Consider the following 27,049-nt stretch of genomic DNA (forward strand, 5'->3'; position numbering starts at 1 on the left):
ATAATTATTGTTATTACATGTCTCTCTTGTAAATATCGTGAATGAGCGAATAAGATACTCAGTGTTATGAAAAAAAAAAAAAATAATAATAATAATAATAATAAAAATAAAAAAATCATCTCTCTATACACACATTTCCATCGTGATATACATATGCAATACGTACAACTTTCTTGAATATGAAGAATATGAGTATTTCGATATCATTCTATAATTAAATAAAACTAAATATAAAAAAAAAATTAAAAAAAAAAAAAGAAAAAACAAAAGAATAGTTATCCGCTTTAGCGACCTAGAAGTGAAGCACCATTGATCTTTAATTAGGGCATTTTTCGCTTATATGTATATATATATATTTTTTTTTTTACATGGGGATTTTTAATATCTGAATTGACCTTTTCTACCCATACCATTATGGTAAACCCTCAAAGGTGTATAATTACCATTTCCATTCATGGCTGCTTAGAGAAACAAAAGAAAAAAACAATTAAAATATTATTTAACATCGAATATTAAATTAAATTGTATCAACAATTTTTTATGTCTGTTTTGTATATATATATATATATATAATTATTTCATAAATTATATAATATTTACCTAATACAATCGAGGGTGGTTGTCTCGGGCCTTGAACAGTTTGAGCATGACATCGTGGTTTTAATAAACCATGATAAACGATGAAGTATAATGCAGAAACGATTGCTGCAGCAGCAGCCATGCAACGGAATACAAATCTCCAGGATTCGATTGAACTAGCATTTTCCATGTTGATGTAAGCTCCGATTACGGCACCAATGCATCGACCTACATAATTATGTATATGTAATTATATATAAACAAAAAAAAGAAGAAGAAAATAGCTAAGTAAATATTTATTATTATAAACGTGTTATGTAATAAATGTTTATTTAGTTATTATTCTCTTAAAGTTTTCAACTTATTGATGAGATATCGATAATAAAAATTAAAGAAATAAAACACCCTTGCAAGTAATAAGAAAAAATATTCTTGACAAGTATCATTAAAAAGTTTGTGCCAGGACTATTGGAAATCAATAGAGCATCCAATGAAAAGCGAACTAACTCTTTTCTTAACTTTTCTTTCGAAGACCGTATTCATACTCACCAACACAAAAATGAGCGATCACAGGTAAAGCTTGAGCAGTTACCGTTAAATGACGAGGGACGAGATGTCTCAGATAAAGAATGGCAGTAACCCACATGACACTTAACGTGAATACTTCTAAACCTTCGAAAATTACGGACGCCCATGGTTCTTTGAGAAGACAAAGACCGGAAAATCTAAAAGAAACAATCGTGGATGAATGAAAGAAAAAAATTAACTTCGTTATAACAGTGGACATAAAAAAAAAAAAAAAAAAGAAAAAGAAAATTCTTGAAAATCATTCGTTTTTATTGAACTCCAAGAAGAAAGGAAGACTCACCTACTTACCTAACAATATAAACTGTAAATGCTGTGATAAGTAAATTACTATGACCACAGTAATCAACAAGATGTTCAGATTTCCAAAGAAATAAACAACCTGGTAATGCTCCTATGGTCATAGAAACTCCTATGGATAGGCTATCACCTCCTAGCCTTTGAAGATATCTATGTTTCAACAAAAATATATAAATATTTATGGTCGAATTAAAAATATCAAATTTCAAGAACGAAGAAACATAAAAAAAATATTAGAATAATTTTCACTTACAAAGGTAAATAACTATCCATAGCACTCCAGAAGGTACCCATAACCATAAGGACAATGACAAGGGCAGCGGTCTCGCTACCATATCTTTTAATAGCACTCATAGGCAAGGCTAACATTCCACTTCTAGTATGCCACCACCATTCAGGTGGACTAAGTGGCATATTATTTGCTGCTAAAGCAACGATTGCTACGAGAAGCATCAGTCCGGCATGAATCAAGATCGGTAGATAATAAATCGTGTTTGCACCTTGTAAAAGAGTACTAAGGTAACCAGTGAGTGGACCAAAAATAGCAAATCCAATAGAACCGAATGCTAATTGTCGACCAACATCTCCACGACCCGACGAAGTCTCTCGTGTTGCTATAACAATTGCTGCATCGATCAAGGCGACAGCAGTTGTTGGGAAAATATCAGCGATAGATCGAATTACCAAATAGGTCCAGAATGTTAATTCAGCGAGGCCAGACGGTTGTGAACATTGACTCTCAGCTAACACGCTATCTAAAAAGTTAACAAAAAAAAAAAAAAAAAAAAAAAAAAACAGGAAAGGAAAAAAGATATTTATGACACAGATGACACAAACTTGTATTTGTGTTTTGTATACCTGGAGTTACATAAGGATCCTTCAAATCGCATTCTATCGTACAAGTTTGATTGTACTCAGCCATTCTCGTCTCAAGTTCAGGCGGTATTCGACAATCGAAATATTCTTTAACAGGATACGCGCACCATGCTTCTCTATCATCCGCATTTATAGCTTGTTTTAAACTGACGTTTAATGCTAAGTCTTCGGAATATTCTGTATATACGTGACAAACCACGTTGTCGTTATCTTTGAAACAAAGATGAGGTGGTTCGTTCTGCGGTATTACAAATCTACGTGTTTTTTTGGACCTTTCTAAATCCTACAAAAATTATCAAATAATTTATATTTATATTTAAATAATAAACAATGTATTATATACTATATAGAAATGAAAAATCAAGAAAAAAAAAAACAAAAAAAAAAAAAAGAAAGAAGTAACTTGGTTCCGTCGTTCTATAATTAAAAAAGAAATAATTAGATTTTGATCTCTTGATAGCTAATTTTACCTGAACAACGTAATCCACTTCAATATCTAGAGGAGTAACGGCATCAGCACTACCTTCTTCATCGATTTCTGACTCGACAGTCTGATAAGACGAAGATTCCTCCTCGGATTCCGATGATTGCCATCGTTTCATCGCGATTGGATAGCAAGCATAATTACAGTTCTCTAAAAGCAATATACCAATCTTGTCCTCGTCGGACCAACGATGACAATCCATGTCTTCTTTGCATCTCTCTTGCTGAACGATCGCACCATTTTCATCGCAACTAAATTTTAAACCTTGATTATTTGCAATCGGTGTCTCGATCCTGTCCTTGACTGTCGATGATTCCATTTTGTCAATGGACGGTAAGAGTAGCAAAGCTGCGTAAAAGACGGCTGAGAGGACGCAACAAATAGCTATCATTACTCTCAAGTAACGACCAGTCGATGATTTTTCATTTTTTCCTTGATGACCAGCGAGTTTATCTGCTATCGGACCGGCTACAAGTGGTCCGAAAATCGCTACAGCCGGTGAGATCATCGAGATCAATCGTATCTCTTTTATGCTCAATCCTATTTCTTGCATATGCAGTGGAAGAAATGGGAAGAGACTGCCTAATCCTATCATAAACATAAATGTTCTTTACATTATTTTTTTAATGTAAATATGTAATTGAATAATATTGGTGGAATGGAATAGAATAGATATACATTGGTAAGAGATAATAAAATTGATCGAAGTTAAATATAAATTATGAACTTCATTTTTGTAATTTAAATCGTTTTGATCACGAATGATTTTAAAAAGAAAATTAAAAAGATACATCGAACGTGTACCTCCAAAAAAGAAGAACAAGAGACATTTCAAAGATATCAGATTCGTGTTGATGAATCTTTTTTTAGGGATATCCTTTGGCAACTCCATCCTTTCGGTTGACGCTGTCGTCGCCATTACTAACGGTGATACTCGCTTAACTTTTTTCCAGAGAGCAAATATTTACGGATGTTCGACGATTCGAGGTCGTCGACACTAAGCCAGACGTTTTCCTCCTGATTTCGTCCGCTTTGTTTGTCTTCTCATAGACCTGAAGTTTATATTTCATCATTTTATGTAATTGGAAACGTACAAAATTCTTTTTTAAAAATTAGATTTTGATATAATTAATTTAATTAAGTCAGTATTAGGATCACAAAAAAATTCTAACTTTAATTTTAATTAATTTATTATGTTTATTTAATATTAATTTTTATAATTATATATGCAAATTATTAATTATCCCGCCTGAAAATATGCAATACTTCATGCAATGTCGATAATATTGCTTGCGAACGCCATCTATCAGTAAGTAACATTTTTTATCCCTTGTAGTATGCAACGGCTGTTTACAAATGTGTACGACCGTGTTGCATACTCTGAGGGATAAAAAAAATTACTGATAGATGGCTCTCGCAAGCAATATTATCGACGATGTCTGAAGGGTTATCTATCTCCAGGAATAACAATTAATATTTTTATAAACAATTATATATCAGCCTAAATTATTTATATAATCATTCATAATAATTTTAATAATTTCGTCTATAATTTTACCTAAAAAATATAATTAGTAGTACGATATTATATAAAAAAAAAAAAAAAAAAAAAAAAATTATAATTCTTAATAAATAAAATAATGTTTATCTTACGCCATTTACAAGTACGTTTCAAAGCCAGTTTCAAGGAAGGAGTCCAAAAAAAAAAATGATCTGGATATTTTCGTGATGTTGAACTGACAATTGATTTTGCTTTACTGAAAACATAAAATATATACGATACTTATATCTATGTTTATATGAAGATTAAAAGTACATTCTTTACTTGTACGTCAAACGGATGTTTATATTTCTCAAAGGAGCTACCTTTGACAATGCTAAACTCAGAAAAACCCGTTCGAATGAACGAAGCTGTCATGCGGATCGCGTACTCAATGGATTGTAATCAAGGCAGGAAGACGTTCTCACCTAGCACGCGTACATGCAAGCGACATGAAAGGTGCCGACCAAAAGACGAACGTCAAGAAGATAGGGTATGTTGTCTTTAAGAAGGCAAAGGAAATCATGACGTGATATCGATCGATCGATCTTCGATCGTTAACCTTAATAAGTAACACTTCCTTCCTGTCTATTATTATAAAAAGACATCATCATAAATTATTGGAATAAGTATTAATAAAGTTAATAATGAATTATTGTAAATGAAATTATAGTTATAAATGATTATTAATTAAATGATAAATCAACGATTGTTGTTATTATATTGTAACAATCGATTGTTATTATTTATTATTGTATAGATTACTTAAGATACTAATATAAAAAGAAATAATTTATCGAAGAGCTTGTTATTAACAAATTAAGATTTAATTATTTATTAATGGGAGAAGAATTAAATAATTAAGAAAATAGATAATTCACTAACGAATCTTTACATTTAGTCGTATAGATTTGAAAGGTCGAGAGAACTATTTCTCTTGGTTAACAGTATATTGGATCGATCCGAATGTAATTTAATAATACCTCGATGGTAAAATTAAAGAACTTCCATTTCATTTTTAATCATAGTAAAACTTCTGAGTATTCGCGTGAAGTATCATTAACGTGATAATTCTTCGAATTAAACGAGAATATTATCATTTCAAGTAAAGTACATATATACTGAATGATCCACGTAAAGTTTATTACGAACTGTCTCCAGCAAAATTATTGTAAATATCGATTTATACATATATATATATGTGTGTGTGTGTGTGTGTGTGTGTGTGTGTGTGTGTGTGTGTGTGTGTGTGTGTGTGTGTGGTGTGTAAAATGATATAAAAATGATTAATCGTTTGAGAGATGAAAGACTTCTAAATATTATTTTTTTTTACTTTCATATTTTACTTCTTTCAAATAATTTTACAATAATTTAATGAGAATAATTTATATGGACCATTTAATATATGTATTACGTTATTATTGACAAAGAAAAACTTGTAAACCAATGAACGTGAAAGATGCTGCGCGGAAGATCTCTACGTCGTCGTCGTCATCGTCGTCGTGTAACGAATGTGTGCCAAGGTAAACACGCGTCCGTAGTTTGTTACGTTCGTAGAGACGTGAGTATTATCGAATCAATGAATCTTCTCATTCTCTCTCTCTCTCTCTCTCTCTCTCTCTCAAATACACAAAGTGTTATGTATAATCAATTGAAAACATTCAAGTTGTTTACGATAGACATAATAGCAAGACATCGTCATTTATCATCCATACAAATTGCTCTTTAATTTATACCGCTAATTTCGTAGAAATAATGAAGTTTCCTGATAAACTAATATATCTAAAAGAAAATTTCACGCATAAATTGATCTTTCTTAAATATTTTTCGAAGATTTTTAATTATTAAGAAAGAAAAATATGTCTTGCTTCGGTCTTATCTCTCTCTCTTTCTCTCTCTCTCTCTATCTTTCTTTCTCTCTCTCTCTCTCTCTCGTTTAAACTTTATCATGTTTTCTTTTTCCCTCGGTTACTACTTGATATACAAAAAGTTCTTCGTGTTTTAAAAGAACATTATTCATGCAAACAATAACAACAAAAATTGGCGTGGGGGACCACTTGTCGCTTAATCATCCAATTACTCTTTTCTTTCCTTTTTTTTTTCTTTTCTTTTCTTCCTTTTTTTTGAACGAGATATAAGAGTTACTTATGGATTATAGAAAATTTAAATCAAGTACTTTACATTTATTCTTATCCTTCTTTTGTTTTTTTTTCTTTTTTTCTTACAAGTATTTAAATATACTTATATGAGAAATTCAATATAAAATTTCGAAATAATCTAAATTTTCGTATTAACCATCTTTAAATATAAGAACTATCCTTATCCGACTATCTTATTTTTTCCTAAAAAGAAAAATAGAGAGAGAGAGAGAGAGAGAGAGAGTAAGAGAAAAAAAAGAAAGAGAAGAAAAGATACTTTCAATCTAATTCTCATATTCTTTTGGTTCGATCTAAGTACTTAGATACGATCGTAGTAAAATGTTACCATCATCTCGTATAAAAGACTCCAACAGAGAAGAGCCTTAAAAGTAGAAGAGAAAAGAACGGGATATGGTCTAAGAGTGATTATGACGCTCTGGGTAATCGTCGATGTTACGAGAAGAGGGATCGGAGACGAATACACAGACACACATCCATCCATCCCATCCATCCATCCAACCAACCATCCATATACGTGCACACATATACATAGATCTTATGACAACGACATACTTGGCCACCTAGTTCACGTTTATATTCCTCTTTCAGTACCTCTTCCTACGCCTCTTCACAATTAAATGTCCGTCTCCTTCATTCAATCGTATTCTTCATTCGTACGTATGCACCTACGTTCTTTTACACGGTCAGCAACCGGCTTTGTAAGAACGGACATGACGAATAGATTCTTGTGGCAACTCGTAGAAAAGGATATATATATATATATATATATATATATATATATATATATATATATATATATATCCTTTTATAACAAGTTACTATAGACTATACTATAGTATACTATACTACTTTACTATTATGCATTTCCAACGAGTTTCGGTGAATGTTCCTACGGAGCACTCTTCGTCCTTACAAACTGTGCGAGACCAAGTTCTGCTTTTTTCTTTTTTATCTTTCTTTTTTTTTTCTTCTTTCCTTTTTTTATCTGCCCGTTGGCTGTCTTCGAATCGTTCCCGACGTGAAAGCATTCTTGCATTTTTCTGAACAGTTTCTCTGCTTTTTTTTTCCCCCCATTTTTTTCTTTTTTTTTTTTTCTTTTCTTTTCGTTCGTACATTTGTTTTCTTTCTTTTTTTTTTTTTCTTTTTTTCTTCTTTTATTCGTACGTACAACATATTCGATGAAATAGACATATACATATTTATGGAAAAAATCAGAGATATTTTTGTTATAGAATAACATTGTGGTTTTATCAATTAAGAGACGTCTTCATTGATAATAATTTTTGCAATGAAAAAATGATGATTAAAGATTTTCTATTATTTTTCTTTCTTTCTTTCTTTCTTTCTTTTTCCCCAATTAGTCTCAGACGACAAAATGAAAGTTACATGTATATGTGTGTATATATATATATATATATATATATGTATGTGTGTATTTATGTATCCAGAGATAAAGCAAACAAAGTATAGGATATATGAGTAGAGTTGGTGGTACAAGTCAACGATGAGTCCGACATTATCCTAACGGTAGTATATATTGTTGAGTTTCCGTCATAGTTGAGTACTCTTCACTCACATCGATCTACTTCGTCTACGTAGAAAACCGAGCTGTTGATAACAGAGTAGTGATACTCGCGCGAGCACGCATAAGAGAGATACGATATTGGTCTATGTGAAGTGGATGAAGGGTTCTGAAGACTTCTAAAATGAGACGATTTTACATCGAAAGTGCATCCTTCTGATTCGTTCTGTTATATGAGAAAGACAATAGGTGATATTAAATAGAATGATGGAAATCCATTTCCATTGGATATCAAAAATAAAAAAAAAAAAAAAAGAAAAAAAAAAGAAAGAAAGAAATTTAATATGCTTTTTTTCTTTTTTTAATATAATGCTGCAAGTAAATAGTATTTTTCTTTTTTCTTTTCTTTTTTTTTTCAATAAAATACTCGTCAAAGAAATATTACTTGTATATGAAAAAAAAATTACACAAGAAAAATGTATATTAAACAAATGTTTTTTCTTTTTGTAATTAATTCATCAATTTTAAAATTTATATAATATATATTTAATATTATATATATAATAAATTATTAATATTACTCGTTATTTATTATATATATATTTAAAATAAAAAATTAATATATAATTTAAAAAATTAATTGTAAAAAATGTATCTCCTTTTCTTCTTTTATCGTTCTATCAAAAATTTCTAATATCACTTTCTCGATTTAAGCTAGATAATTACTGACACAATTATTCTATCAATTTCTATTTTGAAACAGGCCGAGTGTAAAAATTGTTTACGCTTTCATCGTATCTCCGCAAATGTTAATCAAATGAGAAAGGAAAAATCTTCGATATGGAGAAAGCGAATAAAATGATTATGCGTTACGTGTAAACGCCGCGAACTGTGAAAACGTATTGATACTAATTGTTTCAATTGACTTTATACGCAATTATTGTAGAATCCCGCGTGAAGCAATGATTATATGTCCTATATTATTATTTCTAAAGTGGAAGATTAGATTCTTTAGAATAAAAAAGAAAAAAAAAAGGAAAAAAAAGAAAAAATTACGCATTGCATTTCTCCTCTCTAATTTCTAATTCAAATTCTTGTTTTATATTTCTTCTAACATTTCTAATTAATTCTTTGTTTTATTTTATAAATTCCTTTTTACTTTTCTTTTGTTTCATCTTCATTCGGTTCTCATTTTCTTTCTTCTACGGTATACAGATAGGATTGTCCTCAATTCTTACAAATGCAAAAGAATTATTTTTAGAATTTATGGTATATTCCCCTGCTATAGCGACGATCCGTGAAAATATTCGCAGTCTGGACGATACGGAATGAAGAATGACGTAATTGGCAACCTGTTCTCGATGACGCAAGATCTATCTCTCGTACGGAGGACATCGAGATATCATGATCGTAAAAAGCAAAAAAGAGAAACTAAACATAAAAAAAAAAAGTACAATTATTTACTACGACGATAAACAAAAATAAAGATTAGAGAAGATCTATACGTTTGAAATCCGATAATAATAATACATCTTTACACATTAGTCTCTAATTCTATAATAAAAGTTAATGTCGATCTATTACAATGTATGTATCGACTTATAAATTAGAAAAAAAAAAAGAAACGGTAACATAGATATTATATCCTATTAATTGTTCTTTTCTTTATATATATATATATATATTTTTTTTTTTTTTCTAAGCAAGTTATTTCCTTCTCTATGTTTTTATATTTCTGTTGATTGTACGAACTAAAAAATCTATTATATAATGCATTGAACAAGAATAAGAGGGGAAAAAACGATTCCATTAAAGGAAAAAAAAAGAAAAAAGAAGAAAAGAAAAAAAGAAACACTATTAATTCTTAATGAAGGAGAAGACGAGAGAGAGAGAGAGAAAAAGAGAGAGGGAAAGGTCAAAATATATCACTCAGGTAAAAAGAATCTCTTGAGAATCCTTGTCCGAGTTAGTTTGCCAAAGAAATGATAGTTATGTGCCAAATCCTATCGCATTCGAATCGACAAACTATAATCCATTTTATTATCTCTACGTTCGAGTTACGAGCACGTGTTTATGCTGACGAAAGAAGACCTACCGGTGTCACAAAGAAAGCCTACAGTTTATTTACGTGTGTCCCCATTAACTTTAACTTTAAATAATAATACCTAACGTGGTTTATTTATGTATGACGTTACCACAACGATTTCATAATTACTATATTATGATTCTAATACGTTAATAAAAATATATACTCATATTAAATTTATTCTTCGTACGAACTTCTCTAATTTTTATTTTCTCGTTTTTATTTTTTCATTTTGATATTACTCGTTTAATTAGATGTTGAATTTTAATTAAATAAAATTAATATACGATATAATAATTTATTTCTTTTTTTTTTTTTTTTGATTTGTTGATTATTCTATCCAAAAATAATTGAAACTATTTAAAAAAGAAAAAGAAAAAAATATAGAGATGTGTGTATATATTAGTTTTAATATAGTTATAGTAATGCAATAATTAATACTCGATAAATTAGAATAAATGAAACTATCATGAGATAAATGGTGAATAAGATTTTTCCAAATTTGTCACACTTACGATTAATAATAATATGAATATAATATATACGATACATTCATATATGTCATCAGACGTTTTACAACTTCAGGGTCATTTCTATAGTCGACGATGACGTTAGGTCTTTCTAAAATGTTTCTTTTCGTTTTAGAACGAACGAGTGAAGCAAGAGAAATAGAAAGAGAAAGAGAACGTCGAGACAGATTTCACGATCGATGAGAATTATTCATTCAAATAGTCGCTCTGCTGGACACCTAATTCAACCCCATCTCTTCTTTCTTCTTCTTCTCTCGACTGTTTTGCCCTTTCCAACCCTTCTTGCAGTTTCAACTCTGTTAGTTGTCTACCCTTATCCTTTCTTTCCTTTTCTTTTCTTTTCTTTTCTTTTCTTTTCTTTTTTCTCTCTCTCTCCCCCTTCTTTCCTTTGTATCATCTTTATATTTCGATCGAGCAGAACCCTTGCAATGATATCAAACGATAGCATGAACTCGTTCTTGGAATATATTACATTTCTGTACGTAGTAAATATCTTATGATATCTCTATGCTGAATTGCACAAGTACATTTATGCAACAATTATAAATAGTATTTTCTTTTATCTTAATACAGCTGCTCCGTGTAATTTTTGCGATATGATAATCCATTGGTTATCGTAAAATTGTCAATATTATTTGAGAATCGAGAAAGATTAATGAGACATGGACAAATGTTAAATCTAAACATAATTAAAATTTAAACTTAATTAAATTAAATTAATTTAAATTAATTAAAAAAATGTTTAATCTAATTAAATTTAAACACTTTCAATTATCTTATTAATAAGAATGAACTTTAATAATAATTTTGATTTCGTAATAAGAATTAAAAAAAAAAAATAAATAAATAAATAAATAAATGAATGTGTAATTTTATCAACAATTAGCATATTTCTTTTTTGTCATTATAAATATAACATAAATGATTAAATATATAAGTATAATAATCTTTGAGAAGATTATTTTACCGTAGAATATATTTTCTCTCTCCCTCTCTCTCTCTCTCTCTCTCTATTTCTATCTATCTCGGCAATCTAAACGATCTAGATCGATTCTACGATCACGCACAAGCTACGCGGATCCAGGCTATCGGCATGTGAAGTAAGAGGGGGAATCGTACAGGGCGTCGGAGTGGTTATCGTTTATTTTCACCGGAGGTAAAACGTACAGGATGGCCAGCCGTGTATTTACCGCGGATAACGGAACCACGTTGGCTATGCTTGTACCTTCTCGGTCGCACGGCATCAAAAAGAGAAGAAAGATAAAAGAAGATAGAGATATATGGATATATATTTTGTATAAACTAATATCAAAGTATTTCATCATTTCTTCATAAAAATAAATTGAAATATTTCTATTCACTTTTCTATACATCGAAATTAATTTTATATCGGACATTAAAACAAGTTATTAATTTTTTCGATTGATATAACTTAATTAGTATTTATTAATTTAAATAAATAAATACTAATTTCGACATCGCGTGTATCTATATTGAAAAATATTAAAGAATATACTAATTAATATTTTTATTAATTTATTAATAAATTTATATATATATGATAATGGTGTAAACTAATATATATATATATATATTTGTGTAAAATTGTTTAATATAGAATTATCCAAAGTATTGAAGATTATGAATATCGATCGGATAGTTAAAGAAAAAATATATAAATATTATCGCTTTTCGTGATATTCTACAAAAGACATTTTTGTGAATGCATTATGTAGTCATGTGTGAATACTTCCATGAAGTACGATGTTTTTCACTATATTGATTATACAAAGAAATTCATATATATATATATATATATATATATATATATATATATGAAGTGTTGAAAAAAGTCAGTGAAAAAGAATGAAATGAAATGAAAAGTTTTTTTTTTTTTTTAATTTCTGTTCGGATCTACGCTTTGCACGCGAAACATTTAGAACGATCTTGTTTCGTGCATATAGTCGATTATTTTAAACGAGAAACATCACGCAATGTTAAATTCTAACATTGAATTCGATGAATCTATGAAAATTCTTTCATTGAATTAGATCAAAGATTTAATTTAAATCAATGAGAAGTTTTATAAATGTTATTATATAATTAATTAATTAAATTTCATATTGAAAAACATCCGTTTGGTATAGCATGTGTCAGATGTGTGTTACATGAAAGATCGCATGTGTTAAGATATTATTCGTAAAAAGAAAAAAAATATGACATCATATGTCACGAGATTTTCAATTAAAAATCCAGATCATCTAAAAAAATTCTTTTTCTCTTCATTTTAATTATCGATATTCTTTACATACATATATGTAATATAAATATAAACAACTTCGAAATTATTCCAACGATATATAAATATTGATTGATTAATTTTTACAATCATACGATATTGGTTTCTTTAAATATTGACTTTATTTTATCGTATATTCCTTTCCTATATTGGAATTCTTTAACTAACAGAAATGAATTATATGCTTTCTCTTTCTCTCTCTCGCCCTCTCTCTTTCTCTCTCTCTTTCTCTCTCTCGTTCTTTCATATTTTTATAATTTTTCTTCATTCATCGATACGATTGGTTCAAACAATTCTGCGAACGTTTTTGTATTCAATCTTGTAGAGCCGATGGAACGGAATGGTACACACTCCTTCAGTCGGTCGATAGATACGTAATCTCAAAGGTCACTCACGATTCCTCTGCGAGAAGAAGCCAAAGAACGGTACAGAATTTCACCTTTACATGTAAGAGTTTTACAAATTTTTCATATTCTTTTCAATAATTTTTCCAGAAAATGAGATCCATGAAGAAGAAAAAAAAAAACAAAAAAAAAATAAAGAAATAATAATTCCGACATAAATAATTATATTAAAAGAAGAAAACAAAGAAAAAAAAGAAAAGATTATCGTTTGTTAATCCTAATCTAATATATGTTGGAGTATTAGTTGGAGAACTCAACTTAATTATTTTTTATTTTCGTACATGAACCATCACGTGATATAATCATTATGGAATAAACGGGTCATTGAATAGTATGTACGTTCGAGAAAAATGAAAGTACGCGTTGTAACGACATCACGTATACAATATCTCTTAGCTTGATTATAGAAGCTTTCGTCGCTAGAAGATGTACCGATAATACGTTCGATAAATATCATGAGAGAAGTAACTTAACTTCCTACTTTTTTTCTTTACTCTCATAAAATATAATTATCAATTATACATTGTTTCTCGTGTTACAATATTGAACTATCCTTAACTATCCTTATATATATTAATTATTCCTATCTGTGTTCATCTATTATTTAATTTCGATTTAGCTTAAAAGATAAATTCCAAATCAAAATAACGAGAATATCAAGATCATTGATCGTATTGTATATATTTGCACGAGAATAGCACGTTCGATCGACGTACTGTTAACAGAAAAACAATACTGATTGTGAAAGAAAATGTAGAAAGAATGAAAAAGCGCGCGTAAAAAAGGCAGAAGAAGAAAGAGGGAAAAAAGGGTTCCTCGCCGAACCGAAACTCCGGTTAGGCCAGGAGGATGTTGTCCGTTAAAAACAATTGCTGACGATTCGGCTCGAAAAGGAGGTCACGCAGTTTGAACTGGAACGAAGGGTGGTAGTAGTAGTAGTAGTAGTAGTAGTAATAGTAGTAGTAGTATTAGTAGTAGTAGTAGTAGTAGTAGTAGTAGTGGTGGTGGTGGTGGTGGTGGTGGTGGTGGTGGTGGTGGTGGTGGTGGTGGTGATGGTGATGGTGATGGTGGTGGTGGTGGTGGTGGTGGTGGTGGTGGTGGTGGTGGCGGTGGTGATGGTGACGGTGGTGGTGATGACGATTGTGGTAGTAATAGAGAAAAGGAAGAAGCAAGAGGAGGGAAGAGGAATGATCTGAGTCTAGCATTAGGACTAATGCATATGTGAGAACAAATGAATAACGACAATGAAAGTGAATGATCTCATTCGTTGGAGAGAAACTACACGACACAAATGAAAAGATTTATTCTAGAGGAAAAAAAGGAAAAAAGAAGAAAAAAAACCACAAACACAGGATTACAATAACAGCTTACCTGAACGAGTTTGATGAATGGAACCGTGCTCCTTTCTTCCTTCCTGGTTCACGGTTCAAATGGTAAACACGAGAATGAAAAGAGACGTGGCGTGATGAAAGGATACGATAAAATGATAGAATGAAAAAGATAAAAGATACCCCAGTGAAAGATGATTACAATTAGGAATAATCACGAAACGTCAGATCTATTATCCGAGAGCGACAGCATCGTTGTCGATGATTCCAGCACAAAGTGCGCCGAGCGACTGTTGCGTCCCCGTCCCGGTTTGTACACGAGCCTTCCCCCTCTTCCTCTATCTTTCTCTCTCTTACTCTTACTCTTACTCCCTCTGCCTGGCCTCTCATATACGGCGCTTCTCCGCGCGGTAAACGTCAATGCGAGTTGCGCTCCTCTAACTTCCTAGATTATTCTCTTGCTGTATTCTATCAGTTAGCTAGGTAGCTAGCTATCCAGCTAGCCAGTTTTGACTCATCGAAGAAGTTTCATTGCTTTTTTCTTGTTTTCTTTTTTAAATTTTACCGACTTACCCAAGCTCTTCTTTAACACCAGGCACTGAGCTCTTCACAATTTTTTTTTTCCTTCTTTTTTCTTTTTTTCATTTTTTTCGTACGCTTCATTCTCCTCCTCTTCGTCACTCCTACCACCCATTTTTCCTACTCTCTCTTTCGTCTTGACCCGTACGCCGAGCTCAGAGAACGGGTGGCTCGATCTTCCGAGTTCAATGACCTCTTTCTAACGTAACGATCGATTCCAGATTCGAAAGGACAATAAGATTTTTTTTATCATCACGGAGAAATCTGAGAGGTCTATAACATAGATTCCATCAATTCTAACACATTTGTACCAGTGTAATTATGAAACTGCTCCAAGTTAAAAATTATAATATCTACTTAATTCACTTTCATAATCGTTATAATCATTCAATAATTAACTAATGATTCGTTTATATATATATATATATATATATATTATATAATATATATATATTATACAAGTTTCTGATTGCTGTTAAGTACGTAGACATAATTGTATACAACGTTCCTGCGCGTGAAAGGCCAGGATTTTCCAGGAAAATTTATGGCAAGGGCTTTGAGTTTGATAGTTAAACCATATCATGATACCTGTCGAAGACATTTATGATACGTATTAACGATCGTAAATCATCATAAAATTATACACGACATCCCTCATGTTATCAATCTTCATAGTAATAATCAAAATATAATAATATTCTTATTTCTCAATTATAATATAATTCTCTTTATTTGTAAAATCCTCTTATATGTATTTTTTTTTTTTCTTTCTTTTTTCTTTCGTAAAGGTTCCCTTTACAAACAATATAAAAGAACGACCAATAAAAGAAAATGCTTAATCGTATGCATCTATAAGAATGACGTCATTTTAACGGATATCATAAAATTAATTCTTTACCTGTAATGAATTCATTAGCATTTGGATTACGCGCTCTTAAGTACACTTGCACCTGTCAGTAGATGTTGTGTGAACGTGCCCTAATGGATTTCACATAGAGATAGCTGTAAATTTATTTAACAAATTTAGGTTAGTTAAAGTCCACGTTGTTAAAACTTAATTATAACTTGATATAATACGCACATATTGAAAGTAAATAATCGAAATTATGCTTTCTGTATTTATACTCTCTAAAATATAAACAATGAGGTCATTTAATCAATATTCTAACTTCTCTAGTCAATATGTTCGATATACATATGTATACACATATATGTTAAAATTATTAGAATTTTATTTCGATCATGGAAAATATTTATATTTTCTATTTATTTATTTGAAAATACTATGTCTATATTATAGAATCTAAGATTGTATTCTTATTTCGTTCTAAGATTGCTATTCTATTTTTAGAATACACTGTAATCGGTGATTCAATCAGGATTCCTAACGTTGAAGGATCATTTAACCAGTTTAATGCAACAGTTATCGTTAAATCAGGAACGTACTCGTTATACGCGCTTTCGATTAACCTCAATACTCTCTTTACATGTGTCATACTTAACATATAAGACATACATCGAATTATGTACTTCTGATATTTATTTTCATACTGAAAGTTTCGTTTTGTAATAATTATCGAAATTAAAATGTTTGTACGTGAATAAAATTAGAAATTATTTACCTTTAATTTGAATTCTTAATATTTCTTACATTCACCGCCATTTCCGTCGTTGACTCGTTACATAAAACGGACCAATCACGATCGGTCTCTGAAAAGAACACGATATCGATATAATAACTTATGTACATCGATAATTTTATTGAAATAAATCATTTTGCATGATCATATTTGTATTTTCAAATTAAAATAAAATTAATAAGAGTAATTATTTATAAGTTAGAGTTAATAAAATATTCTTTCTGTTTATTATAATAATATGACTCGTTGCAATTACGTAAATCGAAATTGTTTCTCTACCGTTATATTTAAATTTGGCGCCATTGTTCGCAATGTTGGCGATACTGTATGCACGTGATTAATCTTCATGCTAAAAGCGTTATAACATGAATACAGCTAAATTTTCTACAATTTATTATTAAGCCGGTTGTGTGACGTTTATTTGTGATTAGTTTGCAAAGAAGTGTAGAATAAAATTAATAATTTTCTTTCTACGTTTCATTAATATTGGTCTGGTTATTAGCTTTTTATAACTATGTACTTAAATGCAGTATTATTTAATGTCATGTTTTCATTAATATAAATATCAACGTATTTTCATTTGACCAATATTATATTGGTTTCTTTTTGCAAGTTATATTGGAATATATTATTCATATACCATGTCAAATAAAAAGGTAAGTGTCGTGATGGAAACATGTTGAAAATCATATTGATAAAATTTTATAAGATTGATCAATGTTTTTCCATTTCAGGAATTACCAGAATTGCAAATTTTTAAGACAGTATTGTATCACTGTTTAATAATATTAGTTTTACCTGTGCTGTCGTTCTTTGTGAGCAAAATCTTTATATTCGATGGTATTAATTTAATGATTCTTATATATATATATATATTTCTTTATACATAAACATAATTCTTTATCGACAATGATAAATTTTTTTGATATCTTTAATGCTTTTACAGGTTTATTGGGAACAAATAGTATACCTAGCAATGTATATTCGGCAGGAGTTGCAATCGTTGTCTTACATATTGCATTGGGAGCCTTTATATACAGAGCATATTTTGACGAACGATCTAAGACAGAAGTCAAGAAAGATTAGTCCTTTTATTAGTCCACGCGTGCAATTTAGTACACTTTCATGATTCATCTACATTTAATCACAGTCAAGACATTGTTAACAGAAAATGTGGTTCGCTTGTATAATTGTAATATATAATTTACATAAGCTTGATGATATTTAATATACAAAGTGTTTTGATTATGTAAGATATATCAGGTGCATGATATAGCAAAAGTTAATATCATTTGTATGATGAAAAAAATATGTTGAAAATGAATAACATTCCTATTGAATTTAAAACTCTATTATAATATTTTTTATATTAATATAGATATTGGGAGTAGATGATTTAATTTTTAATTTCAATAAACTTTCGTTATTTAATGTTTTTTCAAAAATGAATGAAAAATCATATTACGATCATTGAATATAATATCGACAATAAATAGCTATGTATTCTTATCTTTTTAATTTCTTCTTTATTTTTATCAAGCATAAATAATAGTGTTATTATAATCAATATATGTAAGGCATTATTTTTAAATTAAATAAAAATAAAAAAAAAAAAAATGTGCGTGCCTTGCTGTGACCAGAAGATAGAGATATTACATATGTTAAAGTAATGAATAATCAAAAATAAAATGGCTGAAATGTACCAAAGCTTATTAATTATATACACATTGTCACTATGTAAAATTACAAGTATATCTAATTAACTAGGAACTAGAACTTTACTATTCCGGTATTGAAAGCTCAATTTTCATTATGAAAATTAATGAAAATAACAACAGTCCTTTCCTTCACTGTACTTGTTTTTACTTAAGAAAGAGAGTAGCTTTTATAAAGCTACAGCTGCCTAATACTTACTCAATGTGACTACTATAGCAGGCTTGGTAAATTCAATAAGTGAAACATTAATTTATTTAAGTATCATAAATGCAACATAAATTTGTGTGACAGTAGATTTTCGCTGTCCGCTTTCGAAAACGATGGAATGAACAATATGTGTTATTTTAAATATATAAGATCGCCAGCGATGTTTCCTACTTCACAATTTAATTTAGTTAATTTTAATTTAACTTAGCATTAGAAATTTTCACTGGCATTAGAATACTCAGGAAGTCTCTTTTGAGTATCTCACTGGCAGAGCAATTTTCTTTATTAAATCGTGTCTTGGAAATTTATTAATTATATAATAAATCTCTCATAAATTTGTTATATCACCTAAAATATGTCACAAAGGTACGAAAAAGATGATACATGTATACAGGGTGGAATAAAATTTCTCCGAGTCGAATTATTTAAGACCGGTGATATTATTTTTATTATACATTTAATGAATTTAATAAACTTTTAATATTTTAAGTGATTTCCTACCCTGTATACATATACTACATTTGCATACATCTATATTTTGTATGTATGTATATATATACATACATATATATATATATATATATTACAATATATGAATGACACGATAGTACGAATAATTCATTATGTAATTACTAAAGCTATTCTCACCTGGGGTGTATTATTTATCTGCATTTCCAAGACACTCACTTCCGAATAACAAACGATCGCTCAACGAACTAAAAGTTTATCAGATTGATAATAATTAAAGGAAAATAAAACAAAAGAGAGAGAGAGAGAGAGAGAGAGAGAGAAAGAGAGGAAAAAAAGAGAGAAAAAGACAGACTGAGAGAGAGAGAGAGAGAGAAAGAGAAACAGATACAGAAATAGAAAAACAACATGTGCTGTCTAACTAAGTCATATCAGGCGCTTGTGTGACAATGATGAAGATGATTTCATAATGAAATATTCACCATTTCTCAATCTTGGTAAATTTAATAATATTAGAAAAACATAAATCGAGACGACTGTTACTCAACATCCATCTTTTCTTCTTCGGTTTGTGGTTGATTATTTTGATGAGCGTCGCCCTCGCTATTCTGATTAGTACTCTTTTGATCATTTGCAGTTTTGTCCTTTGGTTTTTCCTCTTTAGGAGGTTCTACCTTAGGTTTAGGTTTATTCAAAACTGGCAATACAATGTTATCTAATGCCTAGATAATCATAAATAAATAAATATCAATAATATATATATATATATATATATATATATATATATTAATCCTTAAAATTATTCCATAAAATAAAATTTATTAACAAATTTACCTGTTTTTCCGAACGTATTTGAGATACAGTTACTGGTGGCTGTTGCGTACGTGGAGTACCAGCAAGTACAACACGTTTTTCTTCCAACCAAGCCCATTTCTCTTGAACTATTTTCTCAACCTTCTTTATCTCATCATCCGTTAAGTGAGAATATTTATCGTCCTTTCCAAAGGAAGCCTTAATGTTATCTATTCCCTTTTTGGCAAGTTGTAATGCACCTGCTAGGTCATCCAATGCATGACCTCTTCCTTCGAATTCTCGTCTCCTTTCTTTTATTGGCTCACCTTGCGCCTATCCAATAAATAATCATCAATAGTTAACATATTGTTACTCTAATATACACGTATATATATATATATATATATATTTTTTTTTCTCTTTTATTTCTTTTACATTACCTTTAAGCGTGTCAAACGATCTATATAAATTTGTCTTTGACAATCTTCACCTTCCTCGTAAAGCCAAATTTCAGTTTCATCTAACGTACGGCTAAGTGAATCTTTGTCACCTTCCGTAACGAAAGTTGCCAATTGATAATCATCGGTAAGTTTACTGCGTAAATCGTAAACGTATTCCTCTAATGCATTACGTGCATCTATACGTTCGTTTTCCTGTCTATCTTCAGCAATCATTTTACACTATATATTAAAAATAAAAAAAAAACCTGAAGAATTAAATTGATACAATAGAAATTTTCTATTCCAAAGAACGAAAAGAAAAATAACAATACCTCTTTTTCTAAGGCCGCATCTAACTCTCTTTGAGATAGTCCATTAACATTTGCCTCGATTGGTAATTCGACGGTACGTACAGGAACTTTTTTCTTGCCTTTGGCATCTTCTCCTTTATCATCTCCCTGAAACATATATAATTATACGATAACGTTGTTTCTTTATTTATTTTTATAATATATTTACACCTACGATAGATAAAAAAAATAGGTCACGATGTAGGTCGTATTAGAAAAAACATTTACAAGAAAGCTTCGTTCTTTCAAACATATACATATTTCTTTTTTATATTTTTTTTTTCTTTCGACTTACCTCCATTGTACACATTATTACTTTCTTGCAACTTGTTTTTATTTTTGTATTTTTGATACGTTACTTTATTAGATTTATATATATATATAAATAAAATCATAACAATGTGTAAAGTATAAAAAAAAAAAAAAGAGAGAAAAGCTTAGACAAGAACACGAGAAGATTCAAATTGGAAATCAGGCGTCGACAATTGTTAAATAAAGATGAGCACAAGGACAAGTTCTTATGCGTATAGCAGTTTATAATTCGTACAGTTTCATTCGATGATTAAAACATTTATGAGAATATTAAAAAGTGTATTTCTCTTAAAGAAATACATAATTTATACGTTTGTACGAATAGAAAACTGAACCCGCATTGCCTGCCTTTACAACTAGTAATAATTCACACAACTACAAGATGGCAGTCATATGAAGAAATATCACTGTCTCTTTTCCTTCTGCGACCCAGTTTAAAGAATAGCAGAGCAAAGACAGACAGCACGGCTGACACAGCTGTATCTTGGACCCATATGCACTATACTTTCAGTATATATATATATATGTACATATATATATCTAGAACTATTATAACATTTTTACTAATACTCCATGCTGATTAAAGAATGGAGATATGACTACCAAAGATAATCCTTAAATGGTCGAGATTGCAGAAGAAATCGACACAGAGTTTCAGGATTTTAATATGCATTTGATATTTCATGCAAGTGTGCTTTTCATTGTAATAATAAATAATAAATATATATATATATAGCTCTATCCTAAAACTCGTTAAATATATATACACAACATGAAAGAGAAAATATATGGATTTTGTGCGATTGATTCAATGGTGATATCTAAATTTTTCAATGTATTCAACTACGTATGTACAACATGAAAGATCACATCAAATACGTTGTTGCATGGCAATATGAAGTATAGAAGATTTGTTTCAGGTATTGAAGAAGTATAGAGAAAGTATTTTCAATTGATGAAATACGTGCAGAACTTTCATTGCACCCTGTAATGATAAACCAAATCGCGATTAAAATACAAACGATGAATTCAATAAGAATTTAATGATAGAGAAGACAGCCAATGCCTTTGATATTTATGAATAATAGGATAATCACGACTAGTATAATAATATGACATAATAATGATGACCTAACTGAAGCAAATGTAAGAAATAAAATCAGCATAATAATTGCTGAAGAAATCTATGCGTATGGGTCCAAGTAGAGGTAGTGTGTCGCGTACCGAGCTGAACCAAGAGAGAATCCTCGAGGAGCAGGAAGGGGCAGAACCCCTAACACCTCTTCCAGTATTGTCAGCATCTGAGTTCCTTCGAGTCTTATCCATGCTCACCTAAACCACAACAAACTTACATAATCATGCATCTGAAGATATATATATATATATGAAGAAATATATATATATAGTTGTTACATGTGATATTTTGCCCCCTGTTAATGATCACCAATGGACAAATATATGGTTATATCATTGATATATGATTATATATTATAATTATATTTTTAAATATACCACACATTATTATTATATAAATCAATAAAGAAATCATTAAAATTATATAAAAATAAATTTACCTCTGGTGCTGGCGGTTCATTAGCTTGTGCTTCTTGATCAGATTTATCTTTCTTATTATCCTGTTGTTGCTGTTCGACATCCATATTATTTGGTTGCTGTTGCTGTTGCTGTTGTTGTTGCAATAATTTTTCTTCTTCTTCTTTCTCTTGTTGCGTTGGTTCACGTTTCTCCACGAGCGATGCCGATGCAATAGTAAGGATGCCATTGAGATTTATTCTCACTTTTACCTTAACTTTCGATGCCTCACCTTCTGGTGTTGGTTTAACATTTTTAATAACAAAGACACCTAAGGAGAAGAAGAAGAAGAATTAATGAGAATACTTTTCTTTTTCATTTTAATTATTTAAATTTTGCAAGAGAAATATATGCATACCAATATGTGTTTCAGGATATGATGATGGAGGCGTATTGTAGCTAGCCGTAAGCGTAAATGAATTTGAACGATAGAAAGTTAGCATCTTCGAAAATGGGATTGGATGATTATGTCCAAACACTTCCATTTCTCTATATAATGTATAATACAAAAAATTGAAATATTTATATATATAAAAATATTTTTTTTTTTTTTTTTAGTATTCATTTGTTAAATAAGCTATTTTTAACATTTACCCTTCTTCTCCTTGAGTAGGATCCCATGTCAATTTCAATGGATACGGTTGTATATCGGTGACCGAAAATTCTCGAACCCTAACTGCAGGGCTAAGCATTGCACATTGCAATGCACAACCACGAGAAACCGCTTCGTCTTGATTCAATGTTGTTGATACTGAACGACCAAATAAATCTTCGATTACACGTCTCACTGCAGGGACACGAGTAGATCCACCAGCTATTTCTATTGAATGTATTTCATATATTCTTAATTCTGAAATAAAATATTAGTGTAAGATATAACATTGTTCTTTTTTAATAGGGAAGAATATTGTTTGAAATAATTGAAAATATTTACTAGAGTCTGCTAGACATTGTAAAACTGTTGTTTGAACACGTTTGAATAAATGACTACACATAGTTTCCATGTCTGATCGTTTCATTTCACCATGAACATCCATCTCATTCATAAAACATTCGATGTTAAGCGGAAGAGTAGTAGAATTGGCTGACATTTGTTTCTTCAATTTTTCTACTTCGGCAAGTAACCTTAAGTACGCCCGCGGATTTGTGTGTGGATCTATGCGATATCGAGCTAGAAAATCTTTGCAAAAATGTTCTGCTAAGATAATATCTATATCTCTACCACCCAAATTACTATCGACTGCACTAGATAACATCTGTAATAAATATTAATAGATTGTAAATAATTTAAAGTAATTTTGTTAATATATTTATTTAATAAATAAGGTATAATACAATACAAACCTTGAGTTTTCCTTTATGAAAAGCACAAACACATACTTGTAAGCTAGCATAACCACAATCAACGAAAACAACGTTTCTTGGTGGTGCTTCGGGAGCTGGTAAATCTTGTTTATAAATACCATAGCATAGAGCAGTGGCAGTTGTTTCGTTAAACAATCTAAGAACATTTAGGCCTGCAATACGTGCAGCATCAAGCAAAGCTTGCCTTTCATTTTGCGTATAATAAGATGGAACAGATATGACACAGTCGTTGACTGCTGTCTGAAGTGCCGTTTCAGAAGTATCCTTCAATTTTGTGAATAACATTGCAGTTATTTGTTCTGGTGAAAAAATATGTTCTTCTCCTAAATATTGTACCTGTAAATAATAAAACATAGAAAGTCTAAGCAAAGATTTAGAAAGAATTTTTATCAAATATTTATTATCATATATTTAATCTAAACTAATATAAACTATTCATGAGGACTATAAACTCAATGAAATTCTGATTCATCGTGCATAATATATGTTAAAATGATATAAATAAAATCTGAGTCCTCATAAACTGTAAAGTAGTTGGAAAACTGCCAATTAATTCTCATTCTTCGTTGTTAGAAGCTACCGAACAGACTTGTGTAATATAATTTTAGGTTACAAATGTACAACAGTGAAATAATTTATAGTATTAGAAGAATGAATGAACTTTTTTTATGATCTAAATAGAGCTTACATGTATCCCAATACTTCCATCCGCCTGTTGGGAGGTTTTATATGTTAAACCTTTAAGTTCACGCTGTACTTGGGGATCATTAAACTTTCTACCTAAAAGCCTCTTGAATCCATAAATGGTATTCTTCATGTTGGTTACCATTTGATTTTTTGCTGCTACACCAAGTACACGATTTTTTCCACTGAATGCTACACATGATCTGAAATATAGAAGGAGAGAAAAAAAAAAAAAAGAAAAAAAAAAAGGAAGAAAAAGAAAATCGTTTCAATCTTTTACCATTTAATTTATAATTATTCCTTAATATAAAATATAATAATTATTTAAGAAGATAATGCAATTCCAGTTAATTCTAGAAAATTCTTTCAACGGATCAATAATGTTTCCTCTAGAAAATGAATGGTATGATGATGTATGATAATATCATGATAAGAATTATACAAAAAAAATATGTTGTGTAATAAATGATTGATTTTTTTTTTTTTTTTTTTTTTTTTTTTTTTTTTTTTTTTTTTTTTTTTTTAACAAAATTTGTTCTCCATGAATTTTATATTCGTTATATTACACATATCATATGACACAGTATGCCGCGCTAAAATGTATATAACAGGTATATTCCTGACTGTCACAGATAATTTTAGATGCGAAGACACGTGAAAAACAAAATAAAAATCTAACGTAGTGGGACATGTCTTTTTCTAGTGTGTGTAAAAAAAAAATATATATATATATATATAAAGAAATAGATATCAGCGAATCATATTGGAATTAATGTATTTCACGATGAAATGAAGGGAAAAAAAAATTTTCGTTCGAAATTTATCGAACGAATACAAATAGAGGGAAGAAAATGAAAGAGAAATTTTATAGGAATGGACGAAAAAAGATTCGAATATATTTTGATAATAATAATAAAAAAAAAAAAAATAATAAATAAATAAATAAATAAATAAATAAATAAATAAATATATAAATAAAAATTTAATTTAAACATAAAACTCGAAATGATCATGTAAGACAAAATTTACATCGAAATCATAAAAAGAGAATGATCGTTGGCGGCGAATCATCGGTATCGATCAAAAATATAATTCGACGTTTTACCATTTTTGGTATTAGACGACGGAGCGCCCATGGATCTTCTTCTTTGTCGATGATAGATGAAAGAAAATACCATTGTCGAGATATTTTTACGAAAGAAAAATAAAAAGTGTACGAATGAAAAAAGACCGGCATGTTAAGAGAGATCAGCAGTCTTCTCAATGATGAAAAAGGGAGAGAGAGAGAGAGAGAGAGAGAGAGAGAGAGAGAGAGAGAGAGAGAAAGAGAGGAAGAGAGAGAGAAAGAGAGAGAGGAAGAGAGAGAGAGAAAGAGAGAGGGAATAATAAAGAGAGAGAAAATGACAAAATCTTCCGATAAGAATGACGAAACTTACGGTGTGTTACGAAGGCTATAATCATTGGCTATAGTCTCGATACCTCCCGCTCTTGCTACGGCTACATAACAGCTCTCATTACCGAAGTCGATCCCGATCACGGACATAGCAGCCATGGCTGATTTCTTGAATTTGTACGATGTTCTCCTAACGACACTGTATACACGAATCAATTGAATTAGTTTTTTTTTTGTTTTTATATATATATATGTATATATATATATGTATGTATATCCTCAATCACTCTGCGATAACGATTTCGTAAGATAAAGAAACGTAAATCGAATGTGATAGTTCGAGAAAATTTTTGAAGCCTTAATTTTGTTAATAAAGCGACACACTGTCACAAGCATCCGCTCGCTCAAGTAGCATACGATAAACTGAAAGAGAGTATCCTTCCGATCGTGACTATGACGATAGCTTTCTGCTATAGCCCGCTGAAACATCATGGCGCTGGTTAGAAGCTCTCTGATTGGTCAATAACTTCCTCTGGAATATTCTGGAAACTTGCGACGTAATACCTTTCCGCAATGCAAAACGCATATGTGTTTTCTCGAACAATCGATTACGATTGATTTTTTGATAATTGAATAAAATTATATATTTTTTTCAAAATATGTTGAATAAATTAAAATAATTTTTAAAAACGATCGATAATGTTTTAGAATTGCGAGGGTAATTTGAATGAATTTCATTTCTTTAAAGAAAATTTGAATTTTTCGTCACCGCGTTGGCCGAATATGATTGGCTCGACTTAGAAAATGGTCGGCGGTCAATT

At 30.1% G+C, this 27,049-nt stretch overlaps 3 protein-coding genes across 7 annotated transcripts; 1 reads left to right on the forward strand and 2 right to left on the reverse strand.

Moving 5' to 3' along the window:
• On the reverse strand, positions 1-14,999 carry LOC124429268. 4 transcript variants are annotated; one of them, XM_046974312.1, is made up of 11 exons: positions 14,895-14,999; positions 14,736-14,778; positions 4,478-4,581; positions 3,629-3,876; positions 2,811-3,412; positions 2,323-2,623; positions 1,718-2,219; positions 1,456-1,614; positions 1,129-1,304; positions 601-807; positions 1-461 (listed from the first exon to the last, which is right to left on the reverse strand). In XM_046974312.1, the coding sequence occupies exons 4-11, from the start codon at positions 3,741-3,743 to the stop codon at positions 379-381; spliced, it is 2,145 nt and encodes a 714-aa protein (XP_046830268.1). In that variant the 5' UTR covers positions 3,744-3,876; positions 4,478-4,581; positions 14,736-14,778; positions 14,895-14,999; the 3' UTR covers positions 1-378. The 4 variants fall into 4 exon arrangements, with proteins under 4 accessions (XP_046830268.1, XP_046830267.1, XP_046830270.1 ...); XM_046974311.1 differs by having other exon boundaries at positions 14,876-14,984; XM_046974314.1 differs by having other exon boundaries at positions 1-458; positions 14,736-14,997.
• Positions 15,000-17,237: 2,238 nt separating this feature from the next.
• On the forward strand, positions 17,238-18,263 carry LOC124429270 (vacuolar ATPase assembly integral membrane protein VMA21 homolog). The gene is made up of 3 exons (XM_046974315.1): positions 17,238-17,567; positions 17,646-17,751; positions 17,858-18,263. The coding sequence occupies exons 1-3, from the start codon at positions 17,553-17,555 to the stop codon at positions 17,995-17,997; spliced, it is 261 nt and encodes an 86-aa protein (XP_046830271.1). The 5' UTR covers positions 17,238-17,552; the 3' UTR covers positions 17,998-18,263.
• Positions 18,264-18,861: 598 nt separating this feature from the next.
• LOC124429271 (97 kDa heat shock protein) lies at positions 18,862-26,670 on the reverse strand. 2 transcript variants are annotated; one of them, XM_046974316.1, is made up of 12 exons: positions 26,272-26,670; positions 24,840-25,038; positions 24,131-24,487; positions 23,721-24,042; positions 23,381-23,636; positions 23,145-23,275; positions 22,771-23,057; positions 22,421-22,528; positions 20,867-20,992; positions 20,535-20,774; positions 20,137-20,427; positions 18,862-20,024 (listed from the first exon to the last, which is right to left on the reverse strand). In XM_046974316.1, the coding sequence occupies exons 1-12, from the start codon at positions 26,385-26,387 to the stop codon at positions 19,842-19,844; spliced, it is 2,616 nt and encodes an 871-aa protein (XP_046830272.1). In that variant the 5' UTR covers positions 26,388-26,670; the 3' UTR covers positions 18,862-19,841. The 2 variants fall into 2 exon arrangements, with proteins under 2 accessions (XP_046830272.1, XP_046830274.1); XM_046974318.1 differs by lacking the exon at positions 22,421-22,528 and having other exon boundaries at positions 26,272-26,668.
• Between the last annotated feature and the right edge of the window lie 379 nt (positions 26,671-27,049).

Source organism: Vespa crabro, chromosome 14, assembly GCF_910589235.1.
Source record: "Vespa crabro chromosome 14, iyVesCrab1.2, whole genome shotgun sequence".
Classification (NCBI taxonomy): Eukaryota; Metazoa; Arthropoda; class Insecta; order Hymenoptera; family Vespidae; genus Vespa; species Vespa crabro.

Bases quoted from the DNA above. Each gene is read 5' to 3' on its own strand.
- LOC124429268 (XM_046974312.1), bottom strand. From the start codon at position 3,743: ATGGCGACGACAGCGTCAACCGAAAGGATGGAGTTGCCAAAGGATATC. The intron at 1,615-1,717 runs GTAAGTGAAAAT...GTTGAAACATAG, and splicing joins ATGGATAGTTATTTACCTTT to ATATCTTCAAAGGCTAGGAG. The intron at 808-1,128 runs GTGAGTATGAAT...ATAATTATGTAG, and splicing joins GATCGCTCATTTTTGTGTTG to GTCGATGCATTGGTGCCGTA.
- LOC124429270 (XM_046974315.1), top strand. The intron at 17,752-17,857 runs GTATTAATTTAA...ATGCTTTTACAG, and splicing joins CAAAATCTTTATATTCGATG to GTTTATTGGGAACAAATAGT.
- LOC124429271 (XM_046974316.1), bottom strand. From the start codon at position 26,387: ATGGCTGCTATGTCCGTGATCGGGATCGACTTCGGTAATGAGAGCTGT. The intron at 23,276-23,380 runs GTAAATGTTAAA...TACATTATATAG, and splicing joins CCTACTCAAGGAGAAGAAGG to AGAAATGGAAGTGTTTGGAC. The intron at 20,993-22,420 runs GTACGCGACACA...TATATGTTTCAG, and splicing joins TTCTCTCTTGGTTCAGCTCG to GGAGATGATAAAGGAGAAGA.